Here is a 19,335-nt window from a genome sequence, read left to right as displayed (position 1 = left end):
ATTTTACCCAGTAAAAGTCCTTTCGTGATTAAAAAAGCCCTCAAATGTCAGAGTGCATAAACTTCTATTCAATTCGTTCAAAAGGGCTATTCACTGGAAGTCTTTCCATGGATCCTGTTGACACAATTGGCCATATATAGCCCATTCATAGAGATAACTGGGTAATCATATACGATAGCACTGCCCGACTCTTTTCCTTTCTACGACCAGTGTTTATTCTGTGTGCTGGAAGACAGATTCTGTGCATGCTTTTTAAACGACGTATCCGGAAACAAAATAGAGATTCACCATTCATACACAAATTTTTAAAGAATAAAGCTGATTTTCACAAAAGGGTAACCAAAAAACCACACCTTTGCCTGCACCCCCTCCAGCGGCCCCGCCTCCGGACGTGCCCCCTAATTAATACCGTTATACAGCAGCCATGCCTGGGAAAGTGGGCCGGGGTGGCATGGGTAGACTTGTTATGTGGTCCGTCGGGCATTTTCTACGCAATTTTTGGCATGCGCAGTCATCCCATTATTTTAGTTCATGTTCATTTACTTCTTCTGAATTATTTATTCATTTATATTCAGTTTATCGTGTTTACATCTATTATATTTTCCTAAGAATTCATTTGAAAGAATGGGAATCAATAAATCAATCAAAATCAAATAAAAACTTCCCATGTCCCATACAACCTGCGAGTTGTTTTTTTTCCACGAAATACTAGTATCAGAAATCAGATTGTTCCATGGTGTTCAAGGTTTTTGAGTTCTTTTTATAGCTTGGACTTCGTTATGAATTTCTGTACGGCAAGACTGTGAATGGAAATTGATGATAAAAACCAAACAAACATGGAAATTAGTGAAGGTTCAGCAGACACATATTGTGAATTTCAAATCAGACTTCGGACTGGCCATCATAATGAATTGTTTTGTTTGTTCTATTCGATTACCCCTATGTGATGAATAGAGGTGTCTGATGTGACGTCATGCTGAATTTTGTCTTTCCCAATCTCCCGCGTGTACTGTGTGTACGACGTACATGTATGTGCACGTACTACTGTATGCACAACAATACAATGTGCACTAGTGTATGCGATATGCGTACATGCGTAGATTGACGATATGGAGAGTGAAAATGGCGGTTAAGGGTGCCCAATATCACAAAATTTGACCATTTTCTCCAAACCAAATTCGAACAAGATGGCGAGGGATGATTTCTTCCCATCCAAGGCACAGACTGGATTCGTCCAGTTCGACAGGGAAGGCTGGAGGAAGACCGAGGATGACTCGTTCGACAAGCAGCACAGCCCCACTGGCGGGAGCGACAGCAGCCTGCCCAGCGCCACGGAAAACGGCGACGATAAAGTGATTCACTCGGGACACTTTATGGTCAGCAACCCCCACAAAATCAAGCACAAGCACAACAGTGGTGGTGGCAGCAAAGTTGGCTACAATTTCGACAATGCGCCAACAGAGCCGAGCTCCAGCTACCAGTTTTTGGAGGTTGACGGGACGGGTCACTCCGAGATTGATGTCTCGTTTTCCAAGCTTTTTGAGTGCATGAGTTTGGCCTACACGGGGTGAGTTAAGTTGTCATGTTTGTTGCTCCATCGAGCGACCTTCAATTGCATCATCATCATCATTGGTTACATAATTACCCAATTCAACACGTGAAGGTCCACGCTATACTGCTTGAATTCAGAAGCCAGCAGAACATAATCATCATCTTCACCATGTTCACTTTTTTCTGTAAAAAAAATATGACTTAAAATTAAATGAAGTGAAGAATAAAAGTGTTTTTGATCCCACTTTAGTTTCACACGATTTACAATCATGCATGACAATGACAGACATCAGTATCAAGTATCAGTTAATGATTATGATATCAAACAATGTCCAATTTTATATTTTTATTTTTTTTGGGGGGGGGATAGTTTTGTCACATTTAGTGACCATAATGTGTATAAAATTGCAAGTTCGAGGTTGCATCCGTCAGAAGTTGAACCCGTAATATTATTAATAAAGTGCCTTTCTTTGGTCATATGCCAAAACATTGGGCATTGTTGTCACATTTCTGTGAAGAAATCGATTAAAAGATATTGATTAAAAGATGACAATCATCATTAAAAAAAAAAGGTGGTTACATTGAAATAATTAAATGTTCTCACTCCCAGTATTTCAGCCATTTTCATTACAGAAAAAACATGGTAAATATCATCCAGGACAGGAAGAAATTTAAACTCATACAGGTAAAACCTGTCGTGTTTGTACGAAAGTGAAAGAAAAATAATTTTGAGCCTGAGTTTTGAAAAAAGAAATTCATCTTCTGAATCTGAAACTATAAAACCACTAGTGTGTAAATACCTGTGTTAGTACACAGGCTAAGTGCTGGCAACTGGTTGATTATTTTTCTAACATTGACCCTGACGATTTGATCAGCAGTATTGACATACATAACATGTAGTCGTTGGCCAGGCTGGTTAAATAAAGTTTTTGGTAGTCTTGGCATTTTTCGTCTTCTGTAGGAAGAAGTACCAGAACCTCAGTGTATCATGATTGGTGCTTGTTCAGTGCAAAGAAAAGAAACAATCTGCACAGCAGATTGTATTTTTAAAAAATGTGAAATAAGGTTTTCAATGCGAGTCAAACGTGCCTCCATTGTATTTTAAAAAAAATGTAAAATAAGGTTTTCAAAGTGGGTCAAACGTGCCTCCATTGTATTTAAAAAAAATGTGAAATAAGGTTTTCAAAGTGAGTCAAACGTGCCTCCAAAATTAATGGGAATAACGTAGGGTTTGTCATAAATGTGGCTTAGTTAGGGTTTTGACTAAGTCTACTGCATGTACTCTAAAAAAAACTTGCTGCTTTATTTCCCCAACAGGGCAAAGCTTGTTTCCCCCAAATGGAAAACCTTCAAAGGAATGCGGCTGAGCTGGAAGGACAAGATCAGATTGAACAATGCCATCTGGAGAGAGTGGCACCAACAGTGTAAGTTCAAAACACCATGTACTGATATGTAGGATTACACAGACTCAGAGATGGGAACTAGTCTAGTTCATTGAATTTTTTTTATGGATTTAATATTTGCTAGGCTATTGAGTTGGTGACTATTGAGTTGGCTATTCATTCGTGGGTTTGGCCTACATGTACATGTAATGTAACAATAATGCTGCCTTAATGCTAACCTTCCTCAATCCTCCAAAATCCTCCAGGCGGTTTTGGAGGATTTTGGAGGATTGAGGCGAATGGCAAAAAAAGTGTTGGTTTATTGTTGGGGATGTGTTGCGTCTAGTTCATAGGCTTCAATCTGCATTATTTACATGTATGTTTAGCCATGCATAATTGAGCCCTGGATCATGCCTTATCATCCGCACTGCTTCTGAATGTCATCGGTACCGCCTCAACCCATTAACAGTGATGATAGTTGGAGGATTTTTAAGGATTGAGACAATGGTCGGCCTTCTACTGAACGAATTCAAGCAATAGCTATGATATTTGGAGGATTGAGGCTGAATCCATTTTGTTTTACAAAATTTTAATTTATTTAACATGTTTAATTACTGGCCATGTGCTTTTATTGTCTCCAAATGATTAAATTTCTGTCTCAAAAATATATTTGTTTCAATTTTATAATTATTTCCCATTTGTCACTGACATGAAATATCTTTGAAAATTATAATTGAATAATAAAAGGCTTGTGTGGTATCAACAGATTTATTCAAAGATAAGGCAAAAACCAGGGAGTTTGAAGTAGTAAATTTTAAGTGAGAAATACATTTGGATAAATATTACAGATGTCCATTAGAATTCAAGCATCAATTTTGTTTTCAGTGGCCTTGTCCCGCTAAGCACTCTCTGTAATATGAATTATTTAGTATTTGACAAGGAATTATAACGCACTTCCCAGGCTAGATAGAATTACTCTGCAAAAGACATTGACTTTGGTTTGCTGAGACAATGAATCTTCTATGAGTAGCTTGCAGTAGCCTAAGCTAATATCACTTGTGTATTTGTAAAGGAACGCAATGGAAAGATTTGGCATTGGACTACATACACTGTATATGTATACACATGCAAGTATGCACACATCAATGCTCAGCTAGCTAGCCTAGGCTGCACAGAGAAATGACATTAACCGTAACCGCCCTGAATCCTTCAAAATCCTCTTTGCCGAAGTGGAGGAATTTGAAGGATTGATGTTACACGGCAAAAGTGCGTTACTGATTGCGTAGGATGCACTTTGTTAAGGTCTTTGGCCAGACCTTGTGTTAATTTTGCTCAGCCATGCTCCGTACTGCTCCAGATTGTCACTAAACAAGCCTCAACATTATTGACACTCACTGCCACACGATTTTGCAGGATTTAGGCAGTGGTCACCCCTCCATGGACCATATTCAAGAAATAATGGAGGAATTTTGCAGGATTGAGGTATATGCTGTTTTTCCATGAGGCCAAGTGGAGGATTTTGCAGGATTGAGGCTACATCCTTGCAAAAAGGCCTAGGAAGTTAGGGTTAACAAGTACAGCCATATTAATTTAAAAATCATCTGTTTTTCACCACTTTTACCACGTTACTACCGGTACATGAACAAGAAAAAATGACATTTTCAGATGTTCAGCTCAATCAGCTGATTTCGATCCGGTCATGCCTGCTTACATGTAAGCATCCTGTGAAATTATGGCACCTGGTACATGTACATCGTTGAAAAAAAAACTGAGTTCAAAAATTCAGCAAATTTAGTAAGTCCACATTATTATTTGCAGTTGGTTTCCTGACCCGACAATTCCCTGACATCCATAAATTGCTGTGTTTCGTCTGAAGTACATGTTAAGATAAGGGGACCAGAATACAAGAAGAACATTTTTTCTTGTTTTTTTTTTCATGGACATGAACCCAAATCATTCATGAACACCATACATGAACACAAAACTTCAAACAGGTCAGTGTAACAATATTTCCATCCATTCCTGAAAATCACAGCAAAAGCAAATGTTGTAAATTACCTTTAACATTGAAAGCCTTATAGTTGTATCCATTTGCATGCAACTCTCTGTTATTGTCTATACACTTATTTGCTTGAGAACCATCCAGCACAAGTGTTTCATCAAACAATGCAACCACTGATTTTATCACAGTCCACAGAAATGAACCAGAAACTCTTACTGCTAGAGTAAACAATCAATTTTCTATCATTCGTATAATTAGACCCTGTATAATTAGATCCATTTGCAGTAGCAAATACAGCTCTCCAATTACTCCCTGCCAGTCCGGAAACTGAGAATGATCCAGTGACAGTCAGGTTTCACTGTCCATCTTTTGTGACTTATGGAGTGCACAGATTGAAATGTCAGTGCTGGTTATTGGTGAACCATCTAGGTTGCCATTCTTAATGTTGACAACCCTATTTCAAATTAATATCTTTCTTGCAGAATTGCACAAAATACCAACGTTAACCATAAACACCTTGAGTAATTTTACTAGAAACCCTCCTCACTCTTGCAAAATCCAACACCATAATGGTCAATTCTACACCCAAACTGTTAGACTCTGATTATGGTGGTATGCCTAACCCCATGTAAAGCACTTTACTAGTGCAGTACTCACTCCAACAGATTCCAACAAAACATTGGATTTTGAAGGGTTAGGGTGGGTAGGGTGAATACGAATCTTTAAGGGATTTCTAAGGTCAAAACTAGTGTCCAAGTTCTTATAAAAAAAGCTCAAGAACTTTTACTGCAAATAACACACCTGGCATCATCGTACATGTACATATGTAGCTCTTCTTGTATACGGACTACAGTACCAAGTTGTAGCAAAAAGTAGCAATAGATGTGCATTTGTTTTTGTTTTTGTTTTTAAAACGTTACTTTGTTGTATTCAGCGGAATCGAAACAAACAAGTCAACATTGCCCAGATGTTCACTAAAAAGGACTTTACATACACAAGTGGTATAATTTTATATTCTGAATTGTATTCAGACCACCATACTGAACACTTCTTGTCCCGAGGGAACAGACAAATTAACACTGTGTCAAATCCTGCAATTTTCTGTAACAGCGTACAATGCCTGACTGTGACGCAGGCCAGGATTCCTGTGACATACATGTACATGTAAATAAATTCTTTGGACAGATCTAGCCCCAGGTACCTGCATTTGTATGTAAACAACCGGATCTACCGTACATTAAATCATTGTGATGCAGTGTTCAGCACAATGTAGGCCTTGTATTCAGTACAGTGTGGACGCCAAGAATTCAGGGCAGGGAAAATGAATTTTGTCCTTCTAGGACAGTTTATTGCTGCGCAACTCCATTTTTGCTGTGCACTCAAAGTCTGCGTTCTCTATGATTTCTCAGACATGATCAGGCTTCAGAGTTTGTGCACTCTATGTGATAATACATGAATCAGTACACATCTCCATCATGTCCGTTTGGCTAGGCATCTCATGGATTCTGCATTAACCCTTTTGCTGTCTGAACAGTCACACACAGTCAAAAATAAATATCGCGTTTTGGAAATAAAGTCTTCATTTTTTTCCCAGCAACGTTCCTGAATTCTCCGGAATCGGTTATTGGAACATGTCCAATTGGAATTTCACCCTCCAGCACAGTGCAATATTGTACATGTGTACATTGAACCATACATTGGAGACCTATAGGGACATGTACCGGTAAATAAAGGGAATGTACATGTACATTGTACATGTACATCATTGCCTTTTGCTGTAATTTTCAGAAATGAACTGTTGGGGGGGGGGGGTGTGTTAGTATAATAGATCAAATATTGTTACACTGACATGTTTGAAGTTTTGTGTTCGAAAATGCTGGAAGAACCAAGGAAAACAAAAATGTTCAAGTAGTCTGGTTCCCTGACTCCACTTAAGATGAAATGGATCAAAAATGCCGGAAAATTGTTATAAGGTAAGGGAACCAGTCTAGCTGATCTGATACACCGTGTCCTCTGGAGACATGAACACAATAGGGAACAAAAGATTATATACGTCTCCACAGGGCAATTTCTATATAGATGAATACGTCTCCACAAGGTTTTCACGAAATAGATATGGATTTTACTCAAAAACTAGGAATTTCCAGGGTAGTAGATCTGTCGCAAATGGAAGAGTTTTAGAAAAGGGATATATTAAGTCCGAATTTCAGCCAAGGAAATTGATTCTGATAAAATAGAGCATTTTGAAACAACACTTTCAAACTGGAAAACTTTACTACACGAGAACACAGAAATGTCTCTACAGGGATACAAATTTCAGTATGCGTGGCCTGCATTCGTTCATGAACATGGAACCAATAGCAAACAAAATTTGGACTGAAAAAAATGGTAAATTTGGAGCAGTAGTTGAAAAATAGTTAGGTTTTCCAACAGTGGTCGGCCGACTACCGTTGGAAATGTACATGTATACAAAATTTTACATGTTTTTCTTGAAAATGACTTCACACCAGGTGCCATAATTTTACAGGATGTTTTAGACTGTCATTTACCAACATCCTACAAATGTAGTAAGGTATTTTGTAACAACTTGGTAGTTTTATTTTTCGATGTTTGCAAATGTTGTATTTTCCCTTTAAGACTGCAGTGCGAGTAGCTGGACAACTAATTAAAGCTTATCATCAGTGACTCATTCGGGCTTGTTAAAGCAGGCAGGAGTCGCTAGGAACACACACAAATCAGAGATAGATTGTCTACATGTATTGCTGTATCATAAATCATTTTTCTGTTGTTGTCCACGCTTGACGTGTATTCATGGATATTTGATTGGTGCTTCCATGCACGTACACACCACATGTCGTGACCTTTCCTAGGTCAGCACATTGGTAGTAACTAAGCACTGCTTAAGTCCACTATTGTGAAGAGCAGCGAGTCAACCACAGTGTCCGTTGTACACATTGATTTCTATAAAACGGTGTATTTAAGTGGTGTTGATTAAATTAAGGTCAAGGTACTAGTCCTCTAGCTTGAATGGTGCTGGACTCTGTAAACATTGCAAATGGTTCTTGACTGTTTGCACATGAGCGAATAGATAATTTGTCAAGTCTATGTTCACATTGGTGTACTTATGCTCAATTGCTCGTTCATCTTAAACTTATGAAAATGTTGTTTGGTTATATGGTATCGCATACCAGTACTTCACAGAATGCAGACAATTTTAATTATTTTTTTTTTATTCAAGTGTGTGTTGGTTTTATTGGTTGCACTCCTCAGCTGTGGGTTGTACATAAGTCAACCAAGTTCAGAATGGGGTGTTGCCCTAATTCACTGACGCATTTTTATCGGTGATTGGCAAAACCCAATGTTGAATTTACATTATCCGAAGCAAATATTCCATCTCACAAAGAAGTCAACCAGGCGGCAGATATCTTGCATTGTGACTTTCATATGAGCTATCGGGTACCTCGCCAAGCAGTACCGGTACCTTTTGTATTTATTTTCTTATTTTACTTTAGCTGTTTCTTGACACCGTTAGGCGATCTTGCCATTTTTTCAGTTCAAGTCTTCATTTTATAACAGTAGCTAAGATATTTTCTTTGTACGTGTAAATTGAGAGTACCTTGACAGTACAAAAAAAACACAAAGCCAGAAAAAAACTCAAATTAGATTTTGTCCTTTTTTCCAGAAATTAGGTTTTGCCTTTTTTTCCAGAAAAACCTGGAAAAAATATGGCAATTTTACTCCATTTAAACAAATAAAATTAATTTGCCCTTGTAATTTTCCCCAGTAGTAGGTTGTTTTCGACTCCTGATCTCTTCTGGCCAACCAACCAGTTATTAAATTGTGAGCTGCATTTTGCATTGGACTTTCTGTCATAATTTATAACAAAGAATGTCTTCTGTTGTATATTTAGCTACATGTAGGTCAAGCCTACAGGGTCTGTGTCTGATTCCACCTAGAAATCTTCATGTTTCACCAATTGCTGTATGCACTTATGACATCCCCCCCCCCCCAAGCCCAATGCCAACACTCACTGGATATGGTTTCCAGCATTCGTGGAATGCAGCATTCATGATTTCTGTCCCCTCGTTATAACTGAATGATATGCACGCTGCACATGTGTATATACCGGTAATGCATGTACTATACTACTTATAAGTAGTATAGTACATAAAAAAAAATGTTTGGAGCACAGTGCTTGCACTGTGCAAATGGTCATTGTACAAAATGTACATGTGTTTATTATGTTCATACAAATACATGTAAATTAAGAAAGTTGGACATACAACATCATGGTGTGACCTTCAGAATTATTGTGAAATGTGCATACCGTACAAGTACGTACAGTGTGCAATTAATGGATATTTTGCAGCTTACATGAAGTTATTACACGATATGTACGCTGTTGAGAAGTTGTTATTAACCAGCACCATGAGACTAATGTCACTGTACGTGTGTACATAAATTATACCCATAAAAGGAACAACATGCACATGTATGCATAGTGTACCCGGTACTACCAATTTACACAACAATAATGCACTGTACATACATGTACATGTAGATGTACATGTTTTGCATGTTGGACAGAACAGATAGGGCCAGAAGTGTGTGTATTTCGTATACACATGGTACATGCATGGTACAATTTACAATGTACACCATATAGTGTGTGTGTACAATACTCAATTATGTACAAATGTATGGCGCACATTTGTGCCCTTGACCTCAGTGTCTCAGGGGGGTGCTAGTTCAGAAAAGGTCTAGACCAGACTAGACTGGCAGCCGTTGTCTTGTGATTAACTTTGTTCTTCCAGAAACCTTGTTAACTTTTGCCAGTTGAAAATGAGCTGCCTTCAGGCCACCCTACTAAGAACACATGATGTTCTGGAATATCTACATAATAATCTCAGAGAAACAAGAACCATTGAAGTTGTTTTAACTCCATGACGGAGAACACTGAATTTCATGGGCCGGGGTATATAAAGTGTTTGTAGAACTTTACACAAGTGCAAACACACATACTGTGCCAAGTTGTCCTTTCGGTCAAACTGTTAGGAACTACCAGCCTACAATGTACATAAAGGATTGACTGGCTGTGACTACCGGTATTTATGTAAGGCCAAAAAAAAAATAGTCGGTCTCTGGTCAGCGCGCACGTCGATTTTAATCTTGCACGTCAATCTTTTTTTTCCCAAAATGTTCTGCGGTAGCTCCAACAGCGCCCTCTATTGCCGCACCTCATTTTTTTTTTACCAAAGAGCACCAAGGATTGGGAAATTGCACCAAGGCAAATGATCGAGGGCACCAAGGAAGGAAAAATAGCCTGGTTCCTTTTTGCACAAAACATGTTATCCTATTGTTATTGGATACAGGGAACATGACTGACTTGTTGGCAGCATTATAAAGGTCTATAACCTTGTCTACCTTGAACCCTGATTCCCTTTTGTCAGTTGACTTGCTAAAGAGCGTGGGCTGTTGTGGACTGGAATTTTTCTGCCAAAAAAAATGTGTTTGCTTTGAAGGTCTAGTGTGGATGAATACCCACAAACATGTAGGCACATGTAGTACCCACAAACATGTACCTATTGCATTCACCCATAACCAAGATCTGAGGTTTGCAATAGATGCATGTATTGTGGGGAGACTGGAAGCATGCAACCGTCAGCATTTTTGCAACAATCCATCATGGATATTTTCAACTCTGTCTGAGTGTACACCATGCAATACTCATTCTATAGTTCATGGTTTAGGGCCTATGTAAATAATTTTAAGCAGATATCCACACTAGACATTATGTGTTTGTTTGTTTGTTTTTCTTTTCTTTTACACTTTAGCATTAGGATATAAACGATGTCCATTGTATTGCTTGACACAAGAGGGTGCTGTTCACTGGACTCATTCATGTTTCCAATTTATGAATTTTATTACAAACTACATGAATCTTATGTACATGTTTACTCAATGAAGCTTAGGCCAAGAATTTGAAGAAAATAGTTCTGCTTCCGGTTTCCCTACCTACCGCCCTATTCTGACAGCCCCTACCCAAATTTTTTTATGGGAAAAATGAAGGAAAAAAACACCCAAAACCATCAATTTCTACCTTTTACCCTTGACTACAAGCAGAAGCCTCTTTATGATCATACAAAAAAAAAATGGCACAAATTTAAAAAAATCCCTTCCTACCTATGTGTACCTACCCTATTTTTGAATGCCATGTAATCGCAATCCGAACGATTTTTTTCTTTGGCCTTACTATAAGCTCGTTAATGACAGCAATGTAAATTGGCAAATAAAAAGGCATCTACCATAGAGCTCAAATACCGTAGCTTTGAGAAATAAATAGCTCCTGCAAATGTGAAAACATATCACCGTGCTGCTCATGAATATGGAAATTGGCAAAAATAAGCCTTATGTTGAAAGTCATGGGCTCCTTGCGCCAACAAAAGAGGGCGCTTTTTTACCTCTTTTGAAAGCTCTGTGGATGGGACACACAGCGTGCGCGTACTGTACTGTACTGGTTTGCGCGCGAAGTACGCACGACTTCCTGAATGTGCAAAAGCTATAGCCACTGCATCTTCGCGTAGGCGTCATCGGCGCGCGAATACGTTCTTATTCAACTTGCGATGGTCTCCGAGACTAATCCCCGCCTCCAATAACTTTGGATACATTTGAAATATATGCAGTGGATGGATCGGGAACCAGTCTAGGTCACCCCCAACTCTCCTTTTCTGGCCGTTGATGGGGTACTTGTGCACAGAGCCCATACTGATGGTAGCAAATGACAGTGGACACAAATTAAAGGATTCAGGGATTCCCCCCCCCCCCCCCAAAAAAATATATATATCCAAGGCATGGTTAACGTTGTGACTGTGTATCAGGCACAATGGTGTACTACAGCTGTATAACAAATTCCCAAGCTTTTACAGTGGATTTAGCAATGGATCAATGGCCTATACAGCGATCATCATGCATGACTGCTAACCCCAAAGCACATGTCCACACAGCCACAGGCTGAAGCACTTCATCATCAGAAATTCTCAAAAGGCTTCCTGTTTGGTTTTCGAAAATACTACAATTGAAAAATAAAAATAGGTTTCAGTTTAGAGGAATTCGATGCTTTGTTGCATTGGTGGCCATATATAGAAGGAGAAATCACATGTACATAACGTGTACATACATGTACATTGATGTAAATCGTTCTGACAATAATTTCTGCACTGCATTGCAATAATTTTTTTTTTTTTGGATAGAATAGTTTGGTATTGGCATCAGCTTGTTTTCCGCAAGTGAAGCTTTTTGAAGGCCCAAAGTGTGAATAAAAATTGCCTTTCAAATTGCACATGGGGCTGTCCATTTCGAATAATTTAGTATTCATTTATTCGAAACTGCATTAAATGACCGAATAATCCAATATTCAAAAGTCGTCGATCAAGTTTACAAAAAAAAACATGTACATGCGCCAGCTGCAACAGTGGGCCACACCTGTTAAAACTTGCACGCAAAGCGCACTAGTTAAAATTTGCGTGCAGCGATCGATGTTATGGGCCACTGGAGACTGGAATGTTTTGCAGTAAGTACATGTACTTTACAACTAAGGGCTTCCACCTGCTAAAAGGATGAGAACAATGAACCTCTGTTGAAAAAAGTTACTGCCCACATCTCGACACAAAGTGGCATCTGACAAAAAGCGCAGCAACATTACGATAAAAATAACATAACAGGCGTGTTCATGTGTACATGTACTTTATTTCTTTTGAATATTCAAACAGCTAAGATTATTGGAATATCCAGTCGATGATCGAATAAATTCCAATTGGACATAAACATTTATGCATATGATGTAATTAGCCAAAAGTTTCCTGAGTAACTGTAGAGCAAACAAGATTTTTTTTCTCCAAATCATGCACATTTGTATGCATTATCCCTAACCCTCCTCAATCCTCCAAAATCCTCCTTGTGGTTTTGAAGGATTTTGGAGGATTGAGGCTGAATGGTATTTTTTTAGATATTTTGGAGGATTGAGGCTGAATGGTATTTTTCAGAAAAGGATTTTGGAATATTGAGGATGAATGGTATTTTTTCAGAAAAGGATTTTGGAGGATTGAGGCTGAATGGTATTTTGAGGCAGGACTGTCTGACGATTTTGAAGGGTTGAGGGGCTGGGTACCCTTCATTTGAACATTTTTAGATGAGGAGGATTTTGGAGGATTGAGGATGAATGCATTTTGAGGCAGGACTGTCTGAAAATTTTGAAGAATTTAGGCGCTGTTGTGTAAAATTTTTGAGGATTTTGGAGGATTGCATGGGGATGGTTCATAGCAAAAAGGCCTAGGGGGTTAGGGTTATTACACATGTACCGGTATGTCAAAGTGAGTTACATATGTGTACATGTACATTCTTTTTACTGTGTTAAAAACTTGAGTTAAAATTCCCTTGGAATTGGGATTGGCTCACACAGTCTGCAAAAATTGATGTTGTTACCGGTATGTTTATAATACGTACATATGCTCTTTTCACATGCACAGTAAATATTATCTTCATCTGTAAACATGTGTACATCTAAATATGCCATCATTGATGTGGTCCAATTGTAAATATTGACTGCTTTGAGCGAAAGATTGAAGTTAGACTTTCAAGGTGATCCGTGGAGCATGCTATTTTCCTGTGTTTTCGTGAATAGCTGAGAGGTAATTTATAAGCGGTTTCAAGCATTATTACGGTGTAGTTAACCCTAACCACCCTGAATCCTTCAAATTCCTCTTTGCCAAAGTGGAGGAATTTGGAGGATTGAGGTTACATGGCAGATGTGCGTTACTGATTTCGTAGGATCATGGTAGGATGCACTTTGTCATGGTCTTGGGCCGGACCTTGTCTTGTTTTTGATGCATGCCTAAATGCATAAATAAAATCCATGCATAAATAAATCCATGCATAAATAGGCCAATAGGTCTGGAATGATATGCTTGAAATCCTCCGTACTGCTTCAGGATGTCACTGGCCAAGCCTCAATATATTGACAGTCACTGCCACAGGATTTTGCAGGATTGAGGCAGTGGTCACCCCTCCACGGACCATATTCAAGCAAAAACTCTTAGCAAAAAATCCTAGGGAGTTCGAGTTAAAGGGAAAATACAACATTTGCAAACATCAAAAAATAAAACTACCAAATCATTTTGAAATACCTTGCTGGACTGTTAGTGAATGACAGTGTAAAGCATCCTGTAAAATCATGGCACCTGGTATACTGTCATTTTCAAGAAAAGTGGTATTTTTGTATCAATTTCCAACGCTGGTCGGCCGACCAGCGTTGGAAAAAACTGGCTTTTTTTCAAATACTGGCCCCAATTGACCATCGCACTTGTTTGCAATCGATTACACACCTATGAATGGGTACAAGCCAGCAACCAGTAGACTGGTTCCCTGACCTTACAATTTCCCAATGTATGTAAACTGCTCTGTTTCTTCTTATATGGAGTCAGGGAACCAGACTACAGGAAAATGATTGTTTTTCTTGTTTTTTATAGCATTTTCGAACCCAAAACCTCAAAAAAGTTGGTGTAACTATATTTGCTATATGTCCAACCCCCCAATTCCATCCATTTCTGAAAATTACAGCAAAAGCAAATGATGTATATTCCCTTTAATGTGCTTGGCCGGTTTTATACAAGTTTGTTTAAAACCAGCTAAGGGCCTAGATGTGGATAATGGGCTGAGCCAAAGGCAAGGGTCATTATCCGTGGTCAGTCCTCTTGCCGATTTTAAATGTACCGGCGAAGCACATATTTATTCCCATTCATAAATACCTTTTGTCCAAAAGTCAAAACAAGTCAAAAATTCACTAATTTCCAATTATTTTGTTCGACAGTTTTACTTCATGTTTTGTGAAACACCCCTCTGGCCATGACTATGGTATGTGCTTTGCGTGCATAGTGCCAAAAATCTCCTTAAATTGAAATTGGCGCGATGTTGCGCAGAATGCAGCTGTGTTAAACTGACAGTATAAAACCTCCAACATGAGGGGCTCTCGATTCCCATTCATAAATACCTTTTGTCCAAAAGTCAAAACAAGTCAAAAATTCACTAATTTCCAATTATTTTGTTCGACAGTTTTACTTCATGTTTTGTGAAACACCCCTCTGGCCATGACTATGGTATGTGCTTTGCGTGCATAGTGCCAAAAATCTCCTTAAATTGAAATTGGCGCGATGTTGCGCAGAATGCAGCTGTGTTAAACTGACAGTATAAAACCTCCAACATGAGGGGCTCTCGACCAATAAAAATGGGTAAACTGTCTCGTGTATATTTATGGATATCTAAAATATAACCCAGTTTTACAGTTTTTTATGAAACTAGCATTTGCAATTTCCATGAATGCAACTATCAGATCATTGAATTACGAAATATAAAAACTAAGAACACTGCAGAGGTCTTGTGCAGCTTAGACACGCCCTCCTTTCAAGGGCTGTTTCAGTTGCATGAATACAGCTCTGACCGCCCCCCCGCCCCCTCCAGCACCAATTCAAGTCACGCACTGTAAAACTCGGACTTCCTGAGTTTTTATTTTCTCTAAGGAAATCATAATAAAATAAATTGGCCCAAGTTGAATTGGCAAATGGCCTTGTGGTTCTAGACATAATTTATGCTAATAAATCTCCATCTACACTGTAAATGACTTGAAGTTGGCCATGGCCAGCAGTAAACACATAAGCATATGAGAAATGGATTCAGCTGTTCCATATCCGCATTGCGTACGTGTACATTTATGGCAAATTCTGACAGGTCAAAGCCTTCATAATGTGGTTATGGCTATTCCCTGATTACTTTTAACCTTTATAATTTCCATACCGTATCTTTTCCAAAATGCTTAATCCTGCCGGAGCCTTCATATCCAACATTCATTTTTCTTTGTTAATTTGTGACCATAACCCTCCTCAAACCTCCAAAATCCTCCGGGCAGTTTTGGAGGATTTTGAATGATTGAGGCTAAATGGCAAAACAGCATCAGTTGAGTTTGGAGGATGCACTGTGTCGACTTTGTAGGCTGTACCAGTGTACCCAGCATTGTTTGTATAAGTTCAGCTGCATGTGCATAATTGAGCCCCGTGTTACGCTTGATTTGCACTGCTTCTCAACCTATTAACAGCGTTTTGTTGGAGGATTTTGAAGGATTGAGGCAGTGGTTACCCCTCCACTACAATAATGGATGATTTTGGAGGATTGAGGCTGGATCCAAATTTGTATGGTGGCAGAAATCCAACACCTTATGGTAAACTCAACTGTTAATTGGACTCTGTTTATGGTGGTTTGCCAGCAAGACCCCATGTAAAGCATACTACTGCAGTACTCACTCCAACAGATTCCAACAAAACATGCAGTTGGACTTTGAAGGGTTAGGGTGGTTAGGGTTAAACTATGTCAGATTTCGTTGAATTATTTGCATATTTTTTGTTTCCTTTCTCTCCTTTTCTGTCTGCAGTTTGTATGAAGAGGAAGCCGGTGGTCTGCCAGTTTGCCTTCCCTTTGGCGGACAACACACACAGTGCCCCTCGGGTTAGTGACAAAAAATCCGAACATAAATTTATGCAACAGGGATCAAAAAGGAAGAATGACCTCCTGGCACAAAACAAAACCATGCCAGGGCCCAATTTCACGGCGCTACTTAACAGTTAGCAGAAAAGGTGTGTTTAGCATAGCAGACAAATTTGCTAACCCTTAGCACTATTTCACGGCGTGGACGTGCTAACGGTCGCGCGTGCATGGAGATTTCTATTGTTACGTCACTAAGTTAAGCAAATTTTTCCTCTGAAGTAAGCGTGCCTTTTGCTGTGCTCATGCTTACGGTCTCCATGGGATAGACGGAGGTTCTGTTAGCATAAAATCGTGTGCTTAACAGCGCCATGAAATTGGGCCCGGGTGGTTTCCTTTTTTTTTAATTACAACTCTTGCATGATGATTTATAGCAGGCAAGATTTTGTTTCTCTCCATTTTTCTTTCCTCATCAGCTTTAAGGGTAGAGTAGACCATTTGCAGCTATCCAAAAAGTAACCAACTAAATTATTATGACACTAAAACTCCCGGTGAAATTATTCTTTCATTTTCAAGAAAACAATAGAAGAAGGTCATTTCCAAAGATGTGTCAAGTGACACAGTTTTGGAAATTTCCGTTTGTAGCTGGTGTGTAATTGGGCGAATCCTTGAATGGGTGCAAGCGTTCATACGATGCACACACGTCACACGTGCGCAGCTGCTATTATTCGTCGGTTCAGTGTGTGACATCACGTAGCTACATGTCCAATTGGCTAAACGAAAATATCCAGTATTGACAGGGCTTAAATTTCATCAGGGTATCTGTTAAAGAGGTTGTGGAATGCTGAAAGTCGTTTTGTTTTTTATATTTTTTTATTGTAGAGTAGAGCCATATACATGTATATCATAATGACAAAGTCCCCTTCTTTTGTAATGTGCGTTTATATGTTTATAAAACTGAAATTCAGCGTGTAATTTGTTGGTCGGTGAGCGCATAATTGAAATCAGCAGTTGTCGGGTTTTTCGTAAAATGAGAAAAATTGTGACGTAATAAACAGGACTCGTTTATACTACGCTGCATCGGGAGTCCTGTTTATTACGTCACGATTTACTAGGTTTTGTTTGCTGCCCCCAAAGACAACTTTTACACAAATTGCACGTTCGGGTCGAAACAGGACCTGAAAAACAGCTCTCAAAAGTACCTTTTGTACTCATTTCATGACAGACACAATAGTCGTTTTTATTTCATCACACCTTAGGCTACATATACCCGAAAAATGACGGAAATGTCTTCGAGCATTCCACAACCTCTTTAAGAACCTGTGTTTAGATTTTGAGTAATTTGGTTGCTTCAAACGAAAAAAAAAATATACACAAATGACAAATGGTCCATTCTACCTTTAAGTACTAAGATTTCATGAATACTCAGATAAAACGTGTAGTAATATAAAAAAAAGCTCTAGCATTTTAACTTTGAAACCACAGAATTTGCCTTCGGTATTAGACGATACCCAATTTAAAGGTTCATGGAAGCCAGAATAAAAATTACGCAGTAAATGACTTGCTACATGGATGAACCTGCAAGAAATGAAGGTGTCAAGGGAACTTTTGTGTTCTCTAAATGACTCATGACTTTGTTCAGAAAAAAAATGACTTAGTCATGTCCCCACCCATAATAAAAAAGCCATTTTTTAGCTGTGACATCATCGATAGAATAAAACATTGCTCACCTCCCCCGCAGAAGGGTTCTATACATTCAGGGTCCAAAGTATGACATTTTGCCAGTCCCTGTTGCCACTGAACTGTGTTATTTGCCATTCAATTATCGTTAAGAATGACTATTAAAGAATGTGTTTTTTAAAGCTACAGTCCATCATTTGTAATTTGTGCATTTTGTTCATTTGAAGCAACAAAAGAGTTCAAAATCTAATGAAGGATACTGAGCAACTAACCTGATGAAGTTTCAGCTAAGCTTCAGCTGTACATTCCGAGAAAAACAGCATTCTAAGATCTCAATTTCAAATCAAAAGTTACTGAATCATGTTTTGAATTTTTTTGAATTGCAGCTATACGCGACGTCGCGCACTGATCCGACGAATTACAACAACCGCGCGCGCGTGTGCGTCGTTCCAATACTTGTGCGCGCTGCACTGAATAACAAAACGAATTACTAATTTAAATTTTCCTACGGTGCTTCTTAAGAATCACCGTTGGAAATGCCTTCTTTCGTTGATTACTTCAAAATGACAGCTTCCCAGAAAGAATAATTTCACAGGGAGTTTAGTTCCCTTACTATCTTTCAACCAAGTTTGTTTTTCAACAATAATTACGCCAGTTACTTTTCAGATGGCTGCAAATGATGGACTATAGCTTTAATGAGTAGTAGTTCGCTTTTCATAATCACTAGTATGGGGCGACTGCATTAACCAGTTCGCGTCGGAGGATGTGATACACGCACTGGCTGTTTTTATACACGGGCACGGCTGACGGGTTAAAACGTCCAGATTGCCTCGACTCGCCTCCGGGTGACATCTAAACACGCTAATCCCTCATGTCTTTTGGACACGCACACAAAGTCTGTGGAGGCGGACCGTGTGTTGATCTTGAATTTGTCGGTGTGCATGGCCTATTGTTGCACAATTTACGCTCCAGTGCACAACCCGGAGATTTATTTATTTATTTATTTATTTCGTGTTATTTTACCAGGGTAGCCCCATCAGTTGTCAATGAACTGTTCTCCCTGGGGGCCCTGAGATTTGAAACGTATAAGGTTTCGGCAAGAAATATCGTACAAATACTGTTGAAATGACTCTTGCGAATCAGTATTTGTGGCGTTTGGCTGTATATCAGAAGTTGGCTGGAAAATTTTGCCGT

General features: G+C 38.9%; 1 protein-coding gene across 2 annotated transcripts in view; it reads left to right on the top strand.

The window, feature by feature from the left end:
- The first annotated feature begins 1,003 nt into the window (after positions 1-1,003).
- The window catches only part of LOC119742510 (daxx-like protein), a 34,655-nt gene continuing 16,323 nt past the window's right edge, over positions 1,004-19,335 (top strand). For both annotated transcript variants that reach the window (XM_038218458.1, XM_038218457.1), the window contains exons 1-3: positions 1,004-1,567; positions 2,869-2,975; positions 16,412-16,485. In XM_038218458.1, the coding sequence (XP_038074386.1) occupies positions 1,188-1,567; positions 2,869-2,975; positions 16,412-16,485 (561 nt within the window). In that variant the 5' untranslated portion in view covers positions 1,004-1,187. The remainder of the gene's footprint in view (positions 1,568-2,868; positions 2,976-16,411; positions 16,486-19,335) is intronic.

This window comes from Patiria miniata, unplaced genomic scaffold (genome assembly GCF_015706575.1).
Source record: "Patiria miniata isolate m_02_andy unplaced genomic scaffold, ASM1570657v1 HiC_scaffold_6, whole genome shotgun sequence".
Lineage (NCBI taxonomy): Eukaryota > Metazoa > Echinodermata > Asteroidea > Valvatida > Asterinidae > Patiria > Patiria miniata.
This window is presented reverse-complemented; position numbering and strand designations above follow the sequence as displayed.